The sequence below is a fragment of the Schistocerca cancellata genome, chromosome 3 (genome assembly GCF_023864275.1).
Source record: "Schistocerca cancellata isolate TAMUIC-IGC-003103 chromosome 3, iqSchCanc2.1, whole genome shotgun sequence".
In the NCBI taxonomy this organism is placed as follows: Eukaryota; Metazoa; Arthropoda; class Insecta; order Orthoptera; family Acrididae; genus Schistocerca; species Schistocerca cancellata.
This window is the reverse complement of record NC_064628.1, coordinates 325,576,258-325,599,607: the sequence shown is the minus strand read 5'-3', so window position 1 is coordinate 325,599,607 and position 23,350 is coordinate 325,576,258. Positions and strand designations below refer to the sequence as shown.

Here is a 23,350-nt window from a genome sequence, read left to right as displayed (position 1 = left end):
TGCAGAAACATAAACTACCTTTTATTCTACCTGTATTTGTCACAATTACAATGAGAAAAAATAACACAGCCCTACTTAGGTGATATTTTATTTTACTGTAGTGACTTCTTTTTTAAAAAAGTGTACAACTGTCTTCTAGGCTGCAACTACTACATTTAGCCAATGTAAAATGCTCACAGCCATTACAAGAGACAAAAACTGCTGACAACAAATATCCCTAATAACTATTAACAATGTTTTAAAACATACTTCTTCCACACTATGATCAAATGTTTTACAAGAATCACTTTGCTGCCCTATGTGCAGACTGTTTTGTAAACTTCATTATAGTCTTTGTATCCCAAAAGAAACATTGTGTTAAGTCATATTACACACCATAAAATACCAGTTCAGTATGGACAATAAATGCATGTTACAACAGTTACCTGTATGAAGGCATGTAATGGTCACAATGTATACACAACTTGAAACAACATGAAATTTATAAACATGGAGGGGAGAAAGATTTTATCAAATATGGATAGGGTATTTACAGAAAAGGTGTCTATTCTGCCTACAATGAGTAAAGTTCCTGTTCACACTTACAGTGATCTTAATTACCAAGAATCTACAATGGCAAGCACAATTTTTTTTTAACTTTCATGCAAGTCAACAATAACACAGTGTGCCATGGAAGTAGTTTGGCACATTTGTTATGAACAATAACAAGCCAATGTGAGGCTACAGCAATGTATTATTGTCTTACTTGTATCTATCTTTCTGCTTGTCATTAAATTTCATTAATTATGACCACAGTTGAACAGATTAACTAGCACCCACTTCCACCATTTCTTTTGGATTTTCTGCCTTAATGATTAACTGACTGTTAATAACTAGCTTTCACAACAGAGTAGGCTGAAGTGCTCAAGACAGTTACTTTGTTTACCACCTGTGTTGCAGTGACGGTTTACAAGTAATTGACTCCCCCCCCAACCCCCCTTCAAATTCATGTAAGTTTTTTTCTCAATTAAATTTTCAAAAATGTTTATAATTTCATCACTGAATATCCATGATATATCAATGATGAATTTGATTCTTGAGTTTCTCCCGGCGTATTTGATAATCAAAATATCCACGGGTGTGCTGCCGGTCTATAGTGTCCAACGGGCACAATATTTCAGCGATCATACATGTCGCCATCATCAGGTGAACTGACGCACTGAGCTCCTGTGAATGTGCCGGCACGGAGATCCGTACGCTATGGCTGCTCCCTCTGAGCAGCCATAGCGTACGGATCTCCGTGTCGGCACGTCCACAGGAGCTCAGTGCGTCAGTTCACCTGATGATGGCGACATGTATGATCGCTGAAATATTGTGCCCGTTGGACACTATAGACCAGCAGCACACCCATGGATATTTTGATAATGATGAATTTGTTCATCATCACATCTAATTATGCAAAAACAATGTTCGACCACGCCAATATATGATTTAAGCTAAACTGTCTCAAAACCTTAGATCACATACTTTTTCTGTTTAGCAGTAATACCTTGCTGGTAAGTCCTGTAGTAAGTTGTGTTCAACAACACCAGTACAGTAACTTTGGAACTAAAATGTACGAGTAACGAAGCTCAAAAATTTCATAAATTTCACAGTCAGCCAAGCTGGAATGGTCTCAACTGTGGAGCCAGATGAAGAGTGTCCCACAACATAGGGCAGGGAGGGCTCAAGAAGCATGATGAAGCAAGCTTTCCCAAGGGAGACAACCCCAACAGAAAATCAGGCAGGTCATGATTCCTCATAAATTTCTATCAGCTAAAAATACAAACAAGCTAGAAGAAACTGCAGATTAAAATTATGGTACATAAATAATTAGCAACAGAAATGGTGGGGACAGGATGAATCCTTTCAGAATTATCAGATCTTTTGCACCTTCGCTCTCAGTGATGTTAGTTTCAACAGCATATTAGAATGTTGTCAGAAAATTAAAGAAAATCTTTCTACGTTAACTGAACCTTCAACAAAATTTCTATCACTTCAAAAGCTATACAGATAAATATAATACAAAAACAGGAATTTACTCATCTACTGTAACAGAATTTGCTTTCTGAACAAGGATTCATGTTTTTCCCCAGGGTATGTTCTTACACTATCTCCATAACTTTTGCCTCCATTATATGGATGACATGGTGTGTAATATGAATATCAGGCACTATTATTTGCATTCCACTCTTTGAGCCTCTGAAGCACAAGGGATAATTAACATTGTACACTGAACATCTAGTTTACCAAGTTAACTCTTCTGAAGAATCATAAAATGATTTAGAATCAACAAAGAACGGCACTAGTGGCAGCAGAAGTTTACCAGTCTGCTAATATCACATACTAGTTTTCTATGGAAAAGCGCCAGATAATCACAAAAAAAGTCAACCAACCCAGAAGACAGTATGAATAACACAACAGATTATAAAACATGTAGAACCACATTTAAAATATCTAGGCCTTAATTTGCATTTATAACAGTGAAAAAGAGAAACATTTCAAGAAAGCTGTTATAAATTCAATACATCACACCAGTCCTGCTAAAGCACATTCGTAACAACTGCATTCATTCTGTATGTACTATAAAACTGTGATACAAACCTACCTGCCCAATACAGTTCTCAGTTATATCAGCACCTTACACAAAACATTTAAAATATATTATCTACATTTATTTCCAATCTCCAACCTCTTTGTATTAAGGAATATTAGTAGAGTATTAATATAAAAGTTATCTATGTATATATTTTTAATATATATATATATTTTATTTATTTATATATGTGTTGTGTTTTTAATATATAGCGGAGCTATTTTCATTTCACTTTGTTAATAAACTACTGTGTCACTATATTTATACAATATTGTTCAAGTGATTATAATTATTTCTCTATCAAGTATGAACAATTTAAAATCTTTTCAAATAATATCTATCACATACTATATCATCAGTCTAGGACTGGTCAGTAACCGGCATTTATAACGATGTCAATCGAGCTGTCATTTTTTGTACAGTGGGACTAATTGACTCCCAAACACATTTTACTGGTTGTATCACAACCAAAGTTCAGTCAAACAGTTTTTACAGTGAAATGTTCACTGAGCAGTTCATACAGAGTGTATAACTTCATAGTATCCCTGCCCATTCTCAGCACAGGGGGACATTTCCCAACAAGGCTCATGCTTGATGGGTCCGGCAGCACTACCAGCAAAATGTGGCAGCGTGCCGGGTCCCGATGGCTAGAGAAGGGCAGCCGCTAGTCACTGGGCCGGCAGACTGGATGTCTGTGGGGGCACAGACTTGTACTCAGGGGCAGGTGAATTCATCACAGGACTCTGATTATTATTTGTGCTATTGTTGCTGCTACTGGCACCGTTAATGCCACCGCCATTTAGACTACCGGCAGTGATGCTGCCTCCACTGAGATTGCTCCCACTGAGATTGCTGAGATTACTAGCAGCCCCAATGGTATTACCATTGATGGCATTTGCATTGATCGTAGTACCATTAATACTGTTTCCATTAATAGTGTTACCATTGATTGTAGCACCATTAATGTTCCCACCACTTATGCTACCACCGGCACCCTGTGCTGTGGCAAACTGGGCATTAGGTGGAGGCGGAGGAGGGGGTGGTGGTGGCTGATGATTGAATGTAGGTGCATAACACTGTGGGAAATACAGTTCGGGCTTCACTACAGCCGTGGGTGGAATGCCCCGTGTCAGCAGAGTTGGAGGACCCCTTTCACCTCCCAGTACTGTGGCTCCGGGATGATGTTTTGCTTCCAGAACACCAACACCCGCCGTGTTAGCACGTCTAGATTTCGCAGCATGTGGATTCATGTGGTTGTCTATGTGCTTCTTCACTTCTGGCTCCGTCGCGAAGCGCCGCCTGCAGTTAGGCATCGGACAGCAGAACGGCCTATCACCTTGATGTGTACGAGTGTGCTGATCGAGAATGGCCTTCTGGCGGAAGTCTTTTCCACACTGTCCACATTTATACGGTTTCTCACCTGTGTGAATACGAATATGCTGATTGAGGATCGTCCGCTGCCTGAAATTTCGACCACAGTATACACAGCCGTAAGGCTTCTCATTTGTATGTATTCGAAGATGTTGTGTGAGGTGAGATTGTTGTCGAAACCGCTTACCACACTCTGGGCACGGATATGGCCTGGACTCTATATGGATGCAACCGTGTTGCAGCAATGTCGATTTCTGCTTGAACTCCTTTTGGCAAATAGGACAGCGCACATAAAGGGGCATCCCTGCACTTCTCCCGTGCTGTATTACATCAGGCAGCAGTCCACCAGGCTTTACCTGACCCTGTTTTAAGTACTGAAGTGCCCCAAAGTTTCCTGCAGGACCCCCATTTCCAAACACTGAATGGTTCATACCCTTGGCATCCTTGAAATATGCTTGATATTGTTGCACATTGCCAGCACTGTCAGGAGAAAAACACTGCCCATTGCTACGAGCCTGGTCCGGTGGCACACTGCCGTCTTCAGGATTCCCAAATGTAGAAGCTGCATCATCCTTCTCAGCATCAGGTGGGTATGGCACATCTTGAGGCCACAGGGTAGGCGTCATACCATTCTTGAACACCAAATGAGGACTCACATCTGTAAAATAAGCAAAATAATGATGTATAAGTGTTCCACTTATAAATGTTGACTCATGCAATGACATAAGGACAACAAAACCTTGTGCAGCAATTAATTAGAAAGTTATGAAGTGGAAAATAATAGCTACTAACAGTTTTACAACATATTTCCCTACAGAAAGCAATCCAGTTCTTTCACTTTCTTGAATCTATAAGAAAATAACAATCTTGTGTGGGTATTGCACCGCTTGCCAACAGATAGTTGTATCATTTTATGAAAGAAAACCTTTGCTTGAGAAATATTCTTGCATGTTTCAGTTATCTGCTATACACAGACACAAGTGTTTCTAATTAAATGATGACATTCAACTTGCCAACATTCTGGCATCTGACAAATGGCTTGTGAATTTCCTAGGATGAATCCTTTTATGTGACAAGTTTTCATGGATTGGTAAGGGACCCATCTGTCACATGTATTCTACTACTTTAACAAAAAATCTCTCACAATTAATAATGACAAATACAATAACCACATCCAAAAAACAGATTGGAAATCCCGAGCTGGCCTTCAGAAACATTGACAGGCACAGAGTCCCAAGTATTTGGAATCTTTAGTGCTTCTGCTAGAGAAAAAAAAAAAAGATGCAAGAAGAGGTCTGGAAATGTAGGTAAAGGCACAGCCAATAAATCTTAATTAACAGAAATGGAAAATTCAGGTTGAAATATCAACAATTATGGAAAGGATAGATCGCTAATCACTGCATGACACATTGAGTTACAGACAGGCGAAACAAAAACACTGTTACACATCGAATTATTGACCAAAGCTTTCATTAGAAAAGAGAAACACACATGTATTCAGACAAGCAAGCACACCTCAAACACAGTTCTGCTACCTCTGGTTGCTCAGGCCTTACTGAAACTGAAATCAAGATCCAATCCATAGTGGAGCAGGAAAGGGGAAGGAACAGCAGGGTACAAGTGGGGAAAGAGGAAACAGTGCTGCCTCACAGAGTGTGTGGGAAGTAGAAGTGGCACACAAGGCTATCCAGTGCAGTATCTCTGTGAGAGATGAAGGGAAGGGGAAAAAGGGAGCAGAGAAGGGAAAAAGATTGGTTAGTGCACTGGCAGACAGCAGTGCACAAGGAGGGTGGGGACGTGAGTTGTGAGGAGGTAATATGAGAGAAGGGGAGGGAACTGTCGGGAGGAGGGTGTGAGACAGTAGGTTACCATAGGTTGAGTCCGGGATGATTTTGGGAGTTGGGTTGGGTTGTTTGGGGAAGGAGACCAGTCAGCGAGGTCATCGGTCTCATCGGATTAGGGAAGGGCAGGGAAGGAAGTCCGCCGTGCCCTTTCAATCACGGAAAACCTAAATCAGGATGGCCGGACGCGGGATTAAACGGTCATCCTCCCAAATGCGAGTCCAGTGTGCTAGCCACTGCACCACCTCACTTTGTTTTGGGAGTTGAGAATGTGTTGTAAGGATAACTCCCATCTCCACAGTTCAGAAAAGCTGGTGGTAGAGGGGAGGATACAGATGGCCCAGGATGTGAAGCAGCCACTGAAGACAAGCATGTTACATTCATCAACAACATGTTGTGCAACAGGGTGGTCCACTTTTCTCTTAGCCACAGTTTGGCGGTGGCCATTCACCCTGGTGGATAGCTGATTGACCCTTTCATCAGGGATCATATCCCTGTGGAAGAACCAAGAGCAAGTCCTGTCCAATCCAACCATCCAGTACTTTCTATTCCAGTCCTGTCATGGCTTATTCTACCTGGGCCACCTGTAAAAGCAGCCATGTCGTGTAACATCTCTACTGCAATCATTGTTCAGCTTTTGATATTGCTATGACTTCCAATCAGATATCAACCAATAAGGATAGGCCCCATCAAACTGTGGCCAAGAGCAAAGTGGACCATCCTGTTGCATAAAATGCAGCTGAACGTAACAAGCTTGGTTTCAACGGCTGCTTAACAACCCAGGCCATCTGGATCCTCCCCTCCACCACCAGCTTTTTTGAAATGCACAGATGGGAGTTAACCTTTGGAGTTACCTTCCAACATATTCTCCTCTCCCAAAATTATTCCAACCTAGGCCTATGGCAACCTACTGTCGCCACACCCTCTACCAAACAGTTTCTGCCCCCTTTGCCCTATCACCTCCTCCCAACTCACGTCCCCATCCTTATTGTGCACTGTTCTCTGCCAATGTACTCAACAATCTTTTCCCCTTCTCTGTTACTCTCCCTTTTTTCCATTCCCTCCCTCTCACACAGTCTCCTGATGCTGCACCAGATATCCTTGTCTGCCACCTCTAGTCCCCGCACACTCCACCAGACAGCACTGTTTCCTCTTCCCCTATTTGTACCCTGCTATCCCACCCCCCCTTTCCCCACTCCACAATGGATTGGATTTCAGTTTCAGTCTGACCTGAGCAGCCAGAGATAGTGATCAAGTGTCTAGGAGATGTGCTTGCTTATGTGAATGCATGTGTGTTTTGCTTTCCTGACAAAGGCTTTGTCCAAAACCTTCATGTGTAACAGTCTTTTCATTGTGTCTGTCTGCAACTCAATGTGTCAACTTTATAGTGAGTAGGCATCTATCCTCTCCGTAATAGTTAATTAAGAGAAATGTGATAAAGGATTAAATAAAAGAGAGATATGCTGCTGTAGATCCAAAGGCTCAAGACTGAATGTGCCTGACTATATCAGTTAGGCATGACAAGATTTACACCGTGTTTGATGAATATAGCTATTCTGCCAATCATTACAGACATGACAGTAATATGCTTAGGGACCTCTTACATGACACCTGGTACAAACTGGAACTACACTGCTTTGGAAATTCCACTGAGATTCTTCAGCACCAGTAAAAAGCAACTAAAAATCAGGAAAAAGTTCCTGAGAAAGTTAACAAGGTTTTGCTGCTTTAAAATACGAAATAAATTTCATATATCCAATTGTGATGAGATATTTGTTTCACTAAAGCAAATTTAAATATCTCTCTTCCAGTCTATGTTAAATGAACTTGTTATCTCAAACAGGAAAGAGAGATCCCACAAAATACTACAAGCTGGAATACAGTTTCCGAGAACGGAATGGACACGCAGCCAAAAATTGAAACGACACAGTACTTCTTATCTCTTATTGTTAATTACATTTAATCGGGCTGTTGGATCTTCAACGAGCCGCCCAGCAAAGGGAGAAGACTCGGTCTACTAAAGAGCTCAAAGAGCGCGGCCAACTTTGCCCTGGCGTTATCGTGAGGAGGACTAGAAGTAGTGGGGCGCTCGCCTTGGTGTGTGCGGACGTGCTGGTTGAGGATGGCCTTCTGGCGGAAGTGCTTGCCGCACTGCGGGCACCGGTAAGGCTTCTCACCCGAATGGATGCGCAGGTGCTGGTTGAGGATGGCACGTTGCCGGAAGGAGCGCTCGCAGTATGCGCAGGCGTAAGGCTTCTCATTGGCGTGGATGCGTAGGTGTTGTGTCAGATGGGACTGTTGTCGGAACCGCTTTCCACATTCGGGGCAACCGTAAGGGCGGCTGTCTGTATGGATACGTTCGTGCTGCAACAGAGTCGATTTCTGCTTGAAGTCCTTGCCACACGTAAGACACTTGAAAAGCCTGAGCTCTGAGCCCGAACCATTGCCTCCCCGCCCCGGTTTTCCTGTTCCCGGACCATGAGCCTGTTGTTGTTGTGCTTGATGCTGGGCTTGCTGTTGCTGCTGGATGATATCAGGCAGTGAGCGCACATCTACCTGAACATTTGGGTATGCAACTGCACCGACACCCACACCTGTCCCGTCAGTGATGCTCGTCCCCAGACCTACACCACTTCCATCTCCCATGCCCATTGTACCAAGTGAAGTTAACATCACTCCCGGTTGCTTCAAGTAATGAAGGGCAGTAAAGCCACTTGGAGTGAGCACATGTGGTGGCATTCCTGGTGTGTGACGCTGATCCTTGAAATAATGTTGTGTCGCATATGCCAGATGTTGCTGTTGCTGCTGCTGCTGTTGTTGATGCTGCTGTTGCATATCTGCTGGAGGAAAACATTGAGCAGCTGCTACTGCAGCAGCCACCCTCTGCTGTTGCTCAACATCAACTTGGTGCTGCTGCTGCTGTTGTTGTTGTTGTTGTTGCTGCTGCTGCTGTTGCTGTAACTCTTGTGGGAAACACTGTGCTGCTGTAACAACTCTCTGTTGCTGCTGTTGCTGTTGTTGCTGCTGCTGTTCAACATCAGCTTGATGCTGCTGCTGCTGTTGTGGAGGAGCTGGCTGCTGTGATGCTGGGGGTTGCTGTGGCTGAGGCTGTGTCTGCTGCTGCTGTGGTGTCCCTTGCTGCTGCTGTGTTGGGGAATGTTGCTGAGGATCATCCTCTACAGGTGTCTGTTGCGGTGGTGCTGTAGCATCCTGTGGTGGTGGATACGGGGAGGGGACAGGCGATGTCATTGTGCCTTGTTGCTGCTGTTGTGGGGGCTGTGTTGGTGGTGGTGGAGGAGCCACAGTCTCAGGATCCCCACATGACTGCTGAGGACTTCCTGAAGCTGATGAACCACCTTGTTGCTGTGGATGGTAGCCACCAGTTCCATCTTGCAGTGGACCTGTAGCCCACTGTCCAGCTTGGGCTTGTTGCCTGTCAGTACCATCTTTATATGGGACATACAATGCTCCAGTATCTGCAATTGATAGAAAGGTAAAATGATAGAAATCATATAAAAATTCGTTGCAAACAAAACACAATAACTAGGTTTACAAAAATTTACAAGCTACATATAAATATTATCTGCTGGAAACTGAACAGAAATAATACACACAGTATTCTGTGAGAGATTCACTAGTAGGAGTGTCATCAACAGCTACTTGTGTTTTTGTGCTGCTACACTGTAATTAAAACTATTCGTTATTTGACATCTGCCACATGGCGCAAGAGTGTTGCCAAATCGGCTGTCAGCTGTGTACCACATAAAGTTCTGTCACCAGGTAGCATGCTGCAAACACAGACAGAGCATGATTTTGCCTAGTGTGACTACAGACAGTTTAATAGGCTGTTAGGCAGTGCCAAATAGTGTATTACACATGTACAAATAGTATATTACACATGTAAATCACACTACTAAAAATCTGGAACTGAAATGATGCATTGACATGGTCTGTTGGTGACCTCAGTGACTTCACTTGTGATGTTCTCTGATGGTCACATTAAGCTCCAATATTGAAGTGTCAACTTAACACGTACTTTTAATCATACTATAGTCAGATTACAATGATATAATCAGGTGGGAAGGAGGAGGATTATGGACAGGCGAAGGGCAGTGGCCACCATCTGATGTTAAAAATTGAAATAATATGGCCTGTTGTTAAAATTAAATTGGTTGTAGACTCTGCAAAGACAACTGGAGAGATCAGAGAAAAACAGATAAAATAAAGGTATAATATGAAGGAAAATAATGTAAGGGAAATTATTCCCACTCAAGCAGTATGGTTTTTCCCCTAATCTCATTATGAATTAAATCTGACAAATGTACAGATAAATATCATTGCCTTATATCGATGGAGTATCAGCGATTGTTATTTAGTTATAACACAAACAAATGAAAATAATTTTTGCAGCTACTACCATTTGACATTTAAGTTATTTTCCGATTGCCCACCACATTGTGGCTTTCAATCAGTGTCATCTATGTAGCACTCGACAGCTGTGCATGTGGCTGCTGGCCAACTTTGCTCCATGAATCAAGAGCCACAGTAAGACTTCTATCTATAGATTATTTAAACATTTAAACCAATAATAGCTGTAAAATTTATTTGTGATTGTGACTGAAAATAAAATTGTCAATGCCCCTCTTTTAATTGGTAACACCGGGCTGTGACAAGCTGTAACAACATTTGAAGTCTTCCATACAAATTCACTTTGCACCAAGCTCTAGTCTTGAATTGTTGCTTTGTCACTGCAGCAGAAATGGAACTGTGTGTGGGGAAGTTGCCACAGTCATTTAAGCAGTAAACTCTTGCAAAATTTTTCAGCGTTTTTTTAAAGGTTTGTTTTGCTGTATCCTTCACTTGCTCAGAGACATAAAATTTGCTTGCAGTTTTCTTTGTGACAAGACACAAGAATAGGTCTGCCTGCATGGCATTGTCACTGAAATGGAATACTTCCACTTTAAGCCACAGTTTCCAAGGATATCCTATCAAGAAATGATGGAAAATTATGCAGGATGAATTATGAGAGAATATACACATGAATGAATAAATCTACATCCCTGGTTACATTTGGGTCATGTATTTTAGATGATGTTCACCATAGAAATATTGGAATTGTGCAAAAACTTGCCTATTGGGCTATGACAGATCGTAACTTCCTACAGCCCATTAATAGGTAATTTGATAATCTGGCATTGTGAGTTTCCTTGATGTGTAACAAAATAAAGGAAAATGAAGGTGATAAATATGTTTTTATATCTTGAAAAGTTAACAAGAACAATGAAATAACAAAACAGAAAAATAATGTCTACAGCAGTACTCTTGTTCTACCTTGTATACGGTTTGTAATGCTACAACGCAGTCCTTGCCATGAATTTTTTCGCTTACTTAACACATGAAACTGTTTGTATATGATGTATTGTCTAGTGTAAATATGTATTGTAAATACTATGTTTAAATTATGTAATATTTAACACTGGCAAGTCAGGGCATATTTAGTTAACGTTGAAGTCAGAGATATTTTTTTGTCGCGCCTCTGGGCACGGGAGCGCGCCAGTGGGTAGTAGTAGCAGTAATGCCGTGTTTGGAATAAGAAGTACAGTCGCTAGTCCTAGCTGTGTTACATCTAACAGCTAGTGTGTGGATCTAAGTACGATGGGAAAGTAATGGTCGGCATATCAGGAAGCATGGCCGGGCAAGTTATTATGGATTAATAGGCATAGTGCTGAAGAAACGAGGACTTAAATGTGAAGCGCACTATGGGCCCAAGTCGCAACAGTAAAAGCCCGATGCCACATTGTGTCGCTGCCGTGGACTTCCGTCAATCCACCGACAACGAGGGAAGTAAGATCTACGTAATTTTCATAGGATAAAATTGTAGAAGGCTTGCCAGTGACTGTGCTTTTCTCTGAAGTTGAACAATTAATAACAAGCACTTTATAATCGAAGTGTTGCAGTTACATTCCACCCGACAAGAACACCAAGTAGGTTCCTTCCAATCCTTACCTTATTGAACCGAGTGTGTCTGCCATTATCGAGAGAAAATATGTTAATTATCAAATTATTTGCATAGACAGTGAAGAGCAAATTTCAGACTGGTTATCGTAGTAAATTGTTGCACTTAATAAGCTTACGTCAACCGTAGTAACTTAATAACAGACTGAAGTAATAAATTTGATTATTAAGATTTATTTCGAGAGCTGCATCAAACCAGTCTCAGGACTGAAGACAACAACAACAACAACAAGATTTATTTCAATGCATATTCAGCTGAAGTTAATTCAAGGATATTTCATGAAACTATAAAGCTTATTCCACCTGACAATCCCCCAATTAATGAATTATTATCATTCAAAACATAGTTAATCAATTATTGGCAATATATTTCATTATCAGTAGATTAAACTGTGCAAAGTACCTAATTTTAAAGACAAAATGACAGTCCATTATTCAAAATCTCGATAGATAATTATCTGTGTTGTCAGCATTGCACTTAGCTGACAAATTATGAACAAAATAATTATCAAAATTAATGTTTAAGTGTAGTTAGATTTTATGACATTGTTTTATATGACTACTGAGCCTGACACAGCACTTATGTAAAAGTTCCTGTTCCACCTGCTACGCTACAAACAGGTAAACTTTATTTTTGGCACAATTATTCACGTACTTAACAGTACTGTCGCTCATCAGTTGAGCTGGCGACTGATTTTTTAATAGCTTTTACAACTTAATCATTTCTTTCGGCAAAATTTCCACTGGCAAAATTTACTTCTAAATTATTTCCATTATTTCATTTACCGATCATTATTGAATGAAATTACTCATTCAATAATGATCAAGTTATAATGTCTCCTGTTTCCCGCGGAATAATCATTATTTACTTCGGATTCGGATGCCTTATCCCGACGCGGGTCAAAATTCATAATTCACGGTCATTGTCAACTTGTAATTTCGCAAATCCCGGGAAGCAGGGGGGTGTTATAGGTTCCCTCAATAAGACAAAATAATCAATTCTGAGCTGTCAAACAATATCTATTGGACCGTTTCACGTCAAACTGAGATGCCACAAGCCTGTTTTGTATTCTGCTCTTGAATGACATGTGCTATATAAGACAAATTAAAAGCCTCCTATACAGTTTTACGAGGATACCACAACAGTAATCTGAAACATTTCCATTTTAATCACTCACAATTATCTTGTTGGATTGCAAAAAGGAAATAACAATCATGACAATGAAACTAAATATGATATGACTGTGTTATTGGAACAACATATCACATATGATGTTTATTGGCAGGATTAGTACTGTATTGGCGCTGTTGTTTATTTTGTGTGAGACAGTGAATGAGTATGACACCATACAGCATTAAATAAAGTATCATTTTGCATACTTATTAACATTAACCCTCACATGGGTGTGAAAATTTTCATAATACAATTGAACATATGGCGTACTTCTTACACATCAAGAATAGCTGTCTTTATGTTACCAAGGTAAAAAGCTATGAGCAAAGTTACAGTTTAATCAATGATAAAATAAGCTTAAACAATGATAAAATAAGCTTACATTATAAACTCGAAGTGTTAAACAGCACAACTGCTTCAGATCCCAGCCAATTTGCTTATCTGATTGCTAATTATCTCATAGATAACTGCCTTATTGTGGATTTATGCTGCTAGCTAGGAATCTGGGTTGTTTTCTTGCACGGATCGTAAATTTTTTCTCACCTAGCTCACTGCTTATTTTATATTACTACTCCTCTCGCAGACATACAACAACACAACATATCACAGTATTAGCTGAAGCAATAATGAAGGAATAGATATGGGCTCACAATTTTAAAACAACAAAATGGAACGGTACAAGACACTGTTATTTGTGACTGGCGCACTTTATACAAAAGCATGCTCGCACGAGGATTAACATTCCATTGACTGGTGCCAGGAGTTGTATCTGTACAAACCAGTGTTTGAGATACCCTCTGCGAGAGTGTCTTGGCAGCCTCAATGTCAGTGAAAATTCTTGGAGACGTGACAATGTCTGGATTATTGGTCAGATAGTTTACGGTCACTGGTACTGGATGACTACTCTTTTTATAATGGGAGGAAAGGAAAGGAAAGAGAAATGTATGTTTACCATTAGGTACAAAGTGATGCAGGAATAAAATCCAGGATACTAAAGGTTTGGAACATTATGAATAGTTGTAGCAGTTTCTATTTTATTTAGATCAGGCTGTTCCACCTCAAATGCCTGCAGAGAGAGGTGGGCAAAGAGTTCTTACAAGGAGTTGGCCGTATTTGTGACCTTATGCTACAGCCGAGTTCATGTGGGCAAGGGTGGACGCATATGACAGAAAAAGGTGTGAACGAGTTTCAGTACGGGTGTCCGGTGAGTAGCTTATAAACAGGTGAGCTGTCAGGCACTCATGGGCACCTGTGCCTCACAGGGCTAAGTTGGAACAGCCTGGTGCAGATAAAGATGATGTGGTGTCACTTATCTGGCCTCATCAAATCTCAAGTTGCACAATTCTGGGCTCCAGCAATACAGCCACTATTCAAGTCAAACCTCTTCATGGTGGAAGAGGTTGGTGTCTGGAACACATCCCCCAGTTGCCGATTACTGGCTCTGTGTTTCTTGACTGGGGTATGAGTTGATATGTTTTTGTGAACTTCCAGCACATTTCCCAAGCAGCTGGCCTTTCCCCAAAATCAAAGGTCTGCTTCCAGTAAGACAGGCAATTTGCCACACACATGCACACAACTCGGTAAAGTTACAGTAATACATTTTTCCCATAGTATATCAGTTCTGGCATGCCACACTTTTTCTTGCAGTGTGCGTTCAAATGGTGGGTGTAATGTAGACAGTTTCACACAACTGAACAGCTGAAGCAATTTACTGGTGAGAAAATCACTGTGATACCTGGGTAGATGCTGACTAATACTGTCCATAACATGGAATTACACAGCATACTGTATCTGGCAGAAGACATCACCAATTTCAGTGTGGCAAGAAACAAATTGTAACATCCCAAAGAGGTAGAATCACATACAAACACTTCATTTGCAAAAGTTCCAGTATACTCATGTAACTCTCATGAATAAAATATCAATTTTTGTAGAATTCTGCAACAGTGGTATGTATCCAAAAAGAAAGCCAACAAGGAAATATATATGATATTTCTAAACAAATAGCAAAGAAAATAATGGTATCTAGTTTAGATTAAGCCAGAATGGGGTTCAACTAAAAGATAAATGATTTTTCCTCCAAAAATCTTTTACTATTTATGCTGTACATACAAGGAACAGCCATAGACACTGGAGACAAGGATTGAGACAGTTTCAGAACAATCCAAATGTTGATTCTATATTATGATAGCTTTTGGATAAAAAGGCATATTCCATTGCAAACCAAAGAATAAACATAACATTTTCATTTTCATTCTCTCAGTTTCTGTGTAGGTGTAGTTTTCTTCGCTGTGGAAAGAATCACAACATAATGATTACGAAACCTGCTACAATACGCACAAATGAGACTACATTGTAACAAAAATTTCTATCTTTTGTAAGACACTTCTAGTCAAAATGAAGTTAGAATTTGAGTGTGATAATGCCCCCTCCCCATGGGTATTCTTGTGTGTGGTGACAGACTGACCTTTATGGACCAATATTCAAATAGCAAAGACACTACCAAATATTAAGTATTATAAAATATGTCATTTGTGGAATGGGAAAAAGCCATACTAACTGGTACAATGGGAGGTACTCTTTTTCACGCACTTCATAGTGGTTTCGAGTATATATATAGGAGCAGACGTAGACAGTATTTTGTTGCATATTATGTACATCTACAATACATCAAATACGAAAAAATTGGATGAATCTCTTACCCAAAATAGGTGTATCTCAAGAAGTCTTTTAGCTTAAATTTCACAATTTGAAGCTGGTTGCTTAATGTTCTATTTCTGCTGAAAGTTTGTGGAAAATACAACCCACACTACTGAGTATAAGTTTCTGCTCTATGGTTAAGGAACTGTTTTCTATGTGCAATGCTCTAGTGTTCAGTGACTAAATGCTGCACTTCTTTTCAATGATTCCATATTATTGGCTGCAAATCTCATGACGGAGATTATGTACTGGAAGGCATTGTTAGAAATCACATTGAACAGTGGCCTACAAGAACAGTGGAAAATGACATTGAAAATAAGTCTAACAGTTCTTTTATGTGAGAAACACAGAACAAGTTGCCTACGAATTCAAAATAAATGAAATTCAAAGCATTCAGGGATCGATTGTTTCAAAGAAAACCCTTATCTTTTCTCTTGTCTACTGTATCACTTACACTGAATAAAGCTCCTTCTGATGACTGATATTTTGGTTTTCACTTATACTGAATTCTACATGCAGCTGTAGCCAGATTGTTACGGCAACATATAAATAATTGTTTACAAATAAACAAACACTATTTCAATAAGAAATCCAGTTCCAAATTGCTGAGACAGTATAACAAACAAGTTGATGTTACGACTTACAACTTGTTGAGCCTTAATGTGAGTATGGCACATGTTCCACAACAGTGGTGAAGACAATCTAAATTTATTATCATGCAGCTATTGAAACACCTGAAAGCAAGTTGGCTGCCACGACAGAATAACTAACAATGGACAGCAGCAAAGCTAAATAAATAAAAACTACCATTCTGGTAAGAAAAGTAACAACAAATGTAAAAATGAAGGTCATTCACTCTGTAAATGGATTTTGTATGCCGCCTGCTCTTTTTTTTCCTACTCAAACTCCAGTTTCTTTCCACCACATGCGTCCATTTCTTATGCATGAAATGTAATAGTAAGCACTTAAACCTACCTTTCAAATCATTCCATTAAAATGTATCAACATATTTCCTTTGTTTGATGTCTCTGGTAACATTTACTTTGACCTCATTTAACAAGTTAGAACAACTTGTAGTCAAATGCATGTGAGCCACATGATGCACTGCCAACTTCCATAAAGATGTTGCAGATGGAAATGGCTTTTCGATCAAAGTTAAAATGATTTCTTGTTGAAATGTGTTTACAAATAAAGACACAATATTTCAATAAGAAATCCAACTCCAAATTGCTGAGTTGGTACAACAACCAAGTTGATGTTGTCATGACCTACAACTTGTTGAGCCTTACTGTGAGAGTATGGGGCATGTTATACAACAGTGGTGAAGACAACCTAAATTCATTATTATATATAATGTTTCGATAATGTAAATGAATTTATTTACTTATGTGATTACTGGGCCATCAGTTATTGTTGAGTTCCTTTAATTCTGTTAACTGATGAACCATCTATGCTGTGTTAGTCTTTGCAAAGATTGTTTTCTGCTGTTGTGTGTTGTGTTCCTGTTTCCTGAATTTAACATGCATTGTAACACACCTCCACTGGGAAGGGAGCCTAATTATGATGGTTTCAGTGTCAGTAGCTTTTTGTGTGTTCATGTATTACACTGTATCAAGTACTAGCAGTGCCACATAACATACTTGTGTGCTTTATTTTTTTTATTTTTTGATGCTTCGTATCAGTGTTTCATGATTTATCTACAACATGTTGCTCTTTTTGCAGTGCAATTAGTTCATGAGCTTTCACTTTTCTGGAGCAGTTTTTTTTCCTTTTTTACCCAAAATTTCTTGTTCATCTGTGTATATTGCAGTCACAGTGTCATCAATGTATTTTGGGATTCCCCTTCCAAAAATGTACCGAGCAAGGTAGTCACTCCAATCTTAATGTACTGCACTCACATTTGGGAGGACTGGCATTTATTCCCTGTCCGGCCATTCTGATTTGGGTTTTCCATGGTTTCCCTTGTTATATGCAGATGACTCAACAGTTGTAGTTTGTTGTAAAAATGAGGTAGACCTAATTCGTCATATTGAACAAACACTTGGAGAAGTGGAGGCATGGGTCAAAAACAATAACTTGACATTAAATTTTACAAAAACAGAAATTGTTCATTTTACCACAAAACAATCTGCACAGTCTATAAGTGAAATAAGGTATATGGACAAAAAATTAGAGACTGCAGACTGTGTCAAATTCCTTGGTGTGTTAGTCAATAAAAACCTGTTATGGAGTCACCACGTGGACAACATACTGGGTCGACTGAATAGCCTTGTATATATTATGAATATCTTGTATAGTATTACTGTTTTAGCTGTAAGAAAAACTGTATATAATGCATATTTTGTTTCAGTCATTAGGTATAGTATAATTTTCTGGGGGTCTGAAAAAACAAATTTACTTAGAGCTTTTAGACTACAAAAAAGAATCATCCGAGCAATGGTGGGAGCAAAACCAAAGCAACACTGCAAACCTTTATTTGTAAAACTGGATCTAATGAACATTCCAAGCATATACATCTATGAAGCTCTCACTTTCACGAAAAGAAACCCACAACTTTTTGAGGGCAACTTCTTCTTGCGTCAATATGATACTAGACATAGAACGAGCTACATGTTACCTACCCACCATTTAAAATCATATGAAAAAACCCCATACTATATAGGCATGAAATATGTAAATAAAATGTGGAAAGATTTGGATGACTCAAATGTAACAGGTACCAAAAGAGACCTGGAAAAATATCTGAAAGATAAATGTTACTATAGTGTAGAAGATTTCATGAATGGTAACAATGCATTATAATTGTAATTAAAATACCTCTTTGAAGATGTTACACCATGTATATTATTAGTTTATTGTCTATTTTAGTATTGTTATATATAGTCTAAAACTGACAAGTCACCTATGTCACAATCTTTGATTGTATAAGGCATGTTATGTGATAATAAAAATTGAATTGAATTGAATTATGGAGAATGCTGGGAAGGTTGCTTTGGTTATATCATGGCTGACTTCCTGCCCTATCCTCACCTTATCCTATCCTACTTCATTAATGTTTTTATGTGCATATTATTTCTGTTATGTTTCTGACACGTCTGCTACAATTGTACTAAATGGTCCATGGACAAATAAGTAGATACCTTAAAAAGACACACAAACAAACCTGTGCGGTTACAATGTCCAAGCTGACTTCTTGTGTCATCAACACTGAAGCTCTTATACAAGACGAGCTGAAATGCCCATGCAATGTACAGGTAGGTGTGTGTGTGTGTGTGTGTGTGTGTGTGTGTGTGTGTGTGTGTGAGAGAGAGAGAGAGAGCCCGGGGAGCGGGGCTCTAAAGAAGGATTTGTCCATAAGCTAGCAGAATTATTATGTCTTGTCTATGTATCATTTTACATAAACACTTAAAATGATAATAGTATTATGAAAAGGATACACTGCTACTCGCCATATAGAGGAGACATCAAGTTGCAGACAGGCACAATGGGAAGACTTTTCGTTGTGTCCGTCTGCAACTTAACATCTCAGGCACAATGGGAAGACTTTTCGTTGTGTCTGTCTGCAACTTAACATCTCTCCTCTATACGGTGAGTAGCAACCCATCCTTTTCATAATGTTATTGTTATTCCACCCTGCACTTTCCATTGTTTAAAATAATAAAAATAATTATCAGTTCTGATGAAAGGACGAAAAGAACAGAATCACAAGAAAAAGTACCTAAGTCACAAATTCAGGCAGTGGATAAACAAAGTGGACAAATGAAATTGAATGTGATGTCAAGCAACGATGCACAATAACAGAAAACATAAAAGATTGGGACAGTTGAGGAATACTAACAAAAAACATAAATTTGAAACCTCCAGATTAAAGCAGGCGACAAAGCAACAGAAGACACATGCAGTGAAAATGGCAGAGAAAAATCACAAAAAAATTATTATGAAGGAACTCAAGTTAAATGCTCTCTTTAAAAGGGAATCCTTATAAATAACAATTACTAATTTCAAATTTGCCTCCCACAGAGTAACAAGGAAAGTTTTCTCCACGACTTTAGAAATGCCTACCTATATGTAGTCATTTTGATGTAATCACATTGTTTACTAACTGCAAAGCGACACAATAGAAAAGCTGAAGTATATATTAACACTGGAATAACAGTTCAGATAACATGACAAGTAATACACGTACACTAGTAAACTGATCAGAAAATGAACACTCTAGCAACACACACAGCTGTATTTCAATACAATGATGTCATTCAGTAAGAGTACTCATAGCATAAATTAAATTTTTGCAGTTTGGAGGTTACAACAGTTTTCGAAGTTGATGTTATTAGGTAAGGAATAAAGCTGCTACTTAGTCAGTTTCATGTATCATTTGCATGATAAATCATAATGATGGAACAAGTCAGTTTACCTTCATACTGCAAATTAATTTGAAAATATGGCTACATGCTGCAAAGAGAAACACAGCATTGAGTTGCATGGTGTCAGAATTGATGGCTTACTGAGAACTTAGGAAAGTTGTAAATGATGCAATTTAAGAGAAGATTAGACATCAACAGCTACACAACATGGAAAGAACTTCCCTGGGCTCAGACAATACTACGATTCTAACATGATTTAGTATAAATTCAACAAACTAAAAAAAAAGTAACTAAAGTCTGAAAACTATATATCCAAATTCAAAGATAACATCACACCTTCAGACAGATATTTTCTGTGCTTCATGCTCTTCTGTTAATAACAGCTACTGGCCTTGGGTACTATTAACTTTCAAAACGGAAGTTTTGTTTTTATACTGACTGGTCTAAGGTGATCTCAACATTTCATATCTGCAGAAAAGTATCGAATAAGTATATTAAGACCATGAAAAATTATAAGTCATGACTATCACAACTTATTAAGAAAAACATGTTTCTAAATTTTGTGCTGTGATAGCATGGATCATTTGGGCCTATGAATCTGATATGTACTGTGTCGATGATCTGATATATATACTGCAGAAATACACTTTTCTGCCCACTGCCATATAACAGACAAACATCAAGAACGATATCATCAGAACAGTTTGTTCTCTCTGTTGAGTAAACATTAGGTGCTGGCAAATGATTTAGGATAACATAAGTGTTTGTTTCACACATAAGATATGTGAAACACTAGCTAATGTTGTAGAACATTTTTAATACATATTTCCAATGACTGCATCTGGAATCAGAAAAGTCATAGAGACTTGGGAACTTCACTGCATCACTTCCACAAACTAGCATTTTAAAACAGACTGTGGATAGGCCTACTACCACTGTAAACAACCTATCAATTACTGCCAGTAAATATCAAAAGTACAAAATGTTGTTATATATTTAATTTTTATTTAGATTAGTATAATAGAATTATGACACATAAAATCTAACCTAACAGTTATGATTTAAGTAAGAATTTGGTTAGGCCTAGTACTATTGTGACAGGAGCCAAACCAACTAACTACCAGTATGTCTACAAATAGTCCTTTGTGCAAATTAGGTGTTGAAAGACAATACAGTTATGATGATTTGTATTGAAGCACTTACATAACTGAAAGATTTTGACATGTAAATTGCATCAATTGCTCAATAATGTTTCAAAATCTATTTCAGTGAACATAATTTCAATCTGCAGAAAAAGATTCTCAATGTTTACCTCTTTTAATGGCTGGACACTTACTGGCCTAGCAATGTAAACACTGATACACATTAAATGGTTCCAGCCACATTCTAATCATACATAACTCCGACTTCTATGAGTTATACACAAAAACTGTTTATGAAAACCAATGCAGTCAATTTTGCCTATTAGGTTTTCCAAAATTAATGGGAGTATTACAGAATTTTGATTTTAATCACTGCAGTACATGAAACACTGTCATTAATAGACTCAGGACGAGAAAAGATCGTTTTTGGTTTGTTAAGGCAGGAATAAAGAAACGATTACACTACATGTTTGGGAAAATTAATTTTGATATGAAAATGTGCTGATGCAGGATCACCACGCATATGAGAAAAACGAAGACTGTTCTAATACAACAACAGAGCTGGTAAAGTGAACAAAACACGTGAACAGGCAATTATGGGATGCGAAATTTTCTCTGCTTTAGCAATCAGCACTGAAGCACATTCTGAATTTTGTATTATAAAAGAAAAACTATCATGTTTACAAATAATTTCAGCACTTGCAACTAGATAATGTCGAGGACTTCTGTATCGGCGAGACTGCCAATAAATGAGCGAAAATGAGATCTATCACAAATCGGTTTTGACAAGATGTAATAGGCAGTGACCGCTCGTTGTGGTCAACTGACGCGATGCTACATTTATTCTTCTCCAGCTCATTTTACAGTGTGTAGTTGTGGTTAAAAACTTAATGCATTAAAGTTTGTTTAGATCCCCGATGCAATGCGCACCACAGACGAAGGGCAACAATAGATTTGCAAAGTGTGCTGTTACAAGAGTTTCACAAACTCCAAAGGAAACTGTAGTAGATTGTTCAGCCGTGAAGATCATCACACAAAGATAATTTGCGGATATTTCTATGTTCTTACCTTGAGCAATACAGTACATAAACTGTCTGGGAACCTTCAGTCCTGCTGCTAAGTAAGCAGCAAATGATGCCGAGAAATTTATTGCCATATCTGCTCTTCATCACCAGCAAACATTAACAATCCACGGTTGCTATAGAACCCATCTGTCGATGCATATTAATTTTCCTGAAAAACACAAATATGTTGAAGTACACTACCTTTCCTACGCACGCAAATCGAGAAACTATTTTCGATTACTAAAGGATATTAAATGAAACAGGGGAAGATTTTAGCGTAAATTTTCAAATTATGAAAGTAAATAAGCGACAGTAACACAATTTCTTAGGCTTGTCTGGAATCAGAAAGCGACACAAAACTCGCACACCAGTGTGACAAAGGTTAAAAATTATTGACAGACCACCTCCAGCGCTACAGTAAAAAAATAGCACTAAAGAAAATTAATCTTGTGACATACACTTAGGACGTACACTTTTCACCATGTCATTTCAACAATCACACAAATGCACTAAAGGCTCTGTTAACTTGATAAAAACACGAAGAACGAGCTTAAAACCCAATGTTTCCGTGCATCCACCGGTGTTCGAAAGACGACGAAAACCACTAGGGAAAATACGATATGGCGAAGAAACACGAAAGTGAACGCATCAGTGAGAAGCAGTGGCATTCGGCGCAAAAACTCCAGAGTGTAACGCGTTACAGCCGGAGCTGTCACATAAAATATGTAAACACCAACAAAGCATTGCGCTCCGGTGTACGCCGAGTGCGTATGCCTTCACGCTACTAGGCTTTCCCCCCCTCTACCCGGGCCAGACAGGGATGCGAGAGCTGACACCCGAAAGAATCTCCTCTCCCGCAAACAGAAATAACTCACCCGACGTGCAGTTTTCCTTAAAATACCGGGCACTGTTTGTCGCACTAGAAAATAATAACACAGGTGAACAGGCGGTACTGCCGACGAGGACGCAATCGCCATCTATGCGGTGGCAGTACGGCTTCCCGCGGCCACGAATTTGTTGAAGCAGCAGAGCACTTTTTGCAGCACAGGCGCGCGCCGGACCAGC

The 23,350-nt window shown here is 39.0% G+C and overlaps 1 protein-coding gene across 3 annotated transcripts; it reads right to left on the bottom strand.

Annotated features, from left to right (window-relative positions):
* Nucleotides 1–1,336: 1,336 nt before the first annotated feature.
* Nucleotides 1,337–23,350, bottom strand: LOC126175016 (zinc finger and SCAN domain-containing protein 10-like). Of its 3 annotated transcripts, none has more exons than XM_049921505.1 (4): nucleotides 23,161–23,350; nucleotides 22,290–22,454; nucleotides 7,920–9,302; nucleotides 1,337–4,643 (listed from the first exon to the last, which is right to left on the bottom strand). In XM_049921505.1, exons 2-4 carry the CDS (start codon nucleotides 22,375–22,377, stop codon nucleotides 3,283–3,285), a joined length of 2,832 nt encoding a protein of 943 aa, XP_049777462.1. In that variant the 5' UTR covers nucleotides 22,378–22,454; nucleotides 23,161–23,350; the 3' UTR covers nucleotides 1,337–3,282. The 3 variants fall into 3 exon arrangements, with proteins under 3 accessions (XP_049777462.1, XP_049777464.1, XP_049777463.1); XM_049921507.1 differs by having other exon boundaries at nucleotides 8,004–9,302; XM_049921506.1 differs by lacking the exon at nucleotides 23,161–23,350 and adding an exon at nucleotides 22,744–22,928.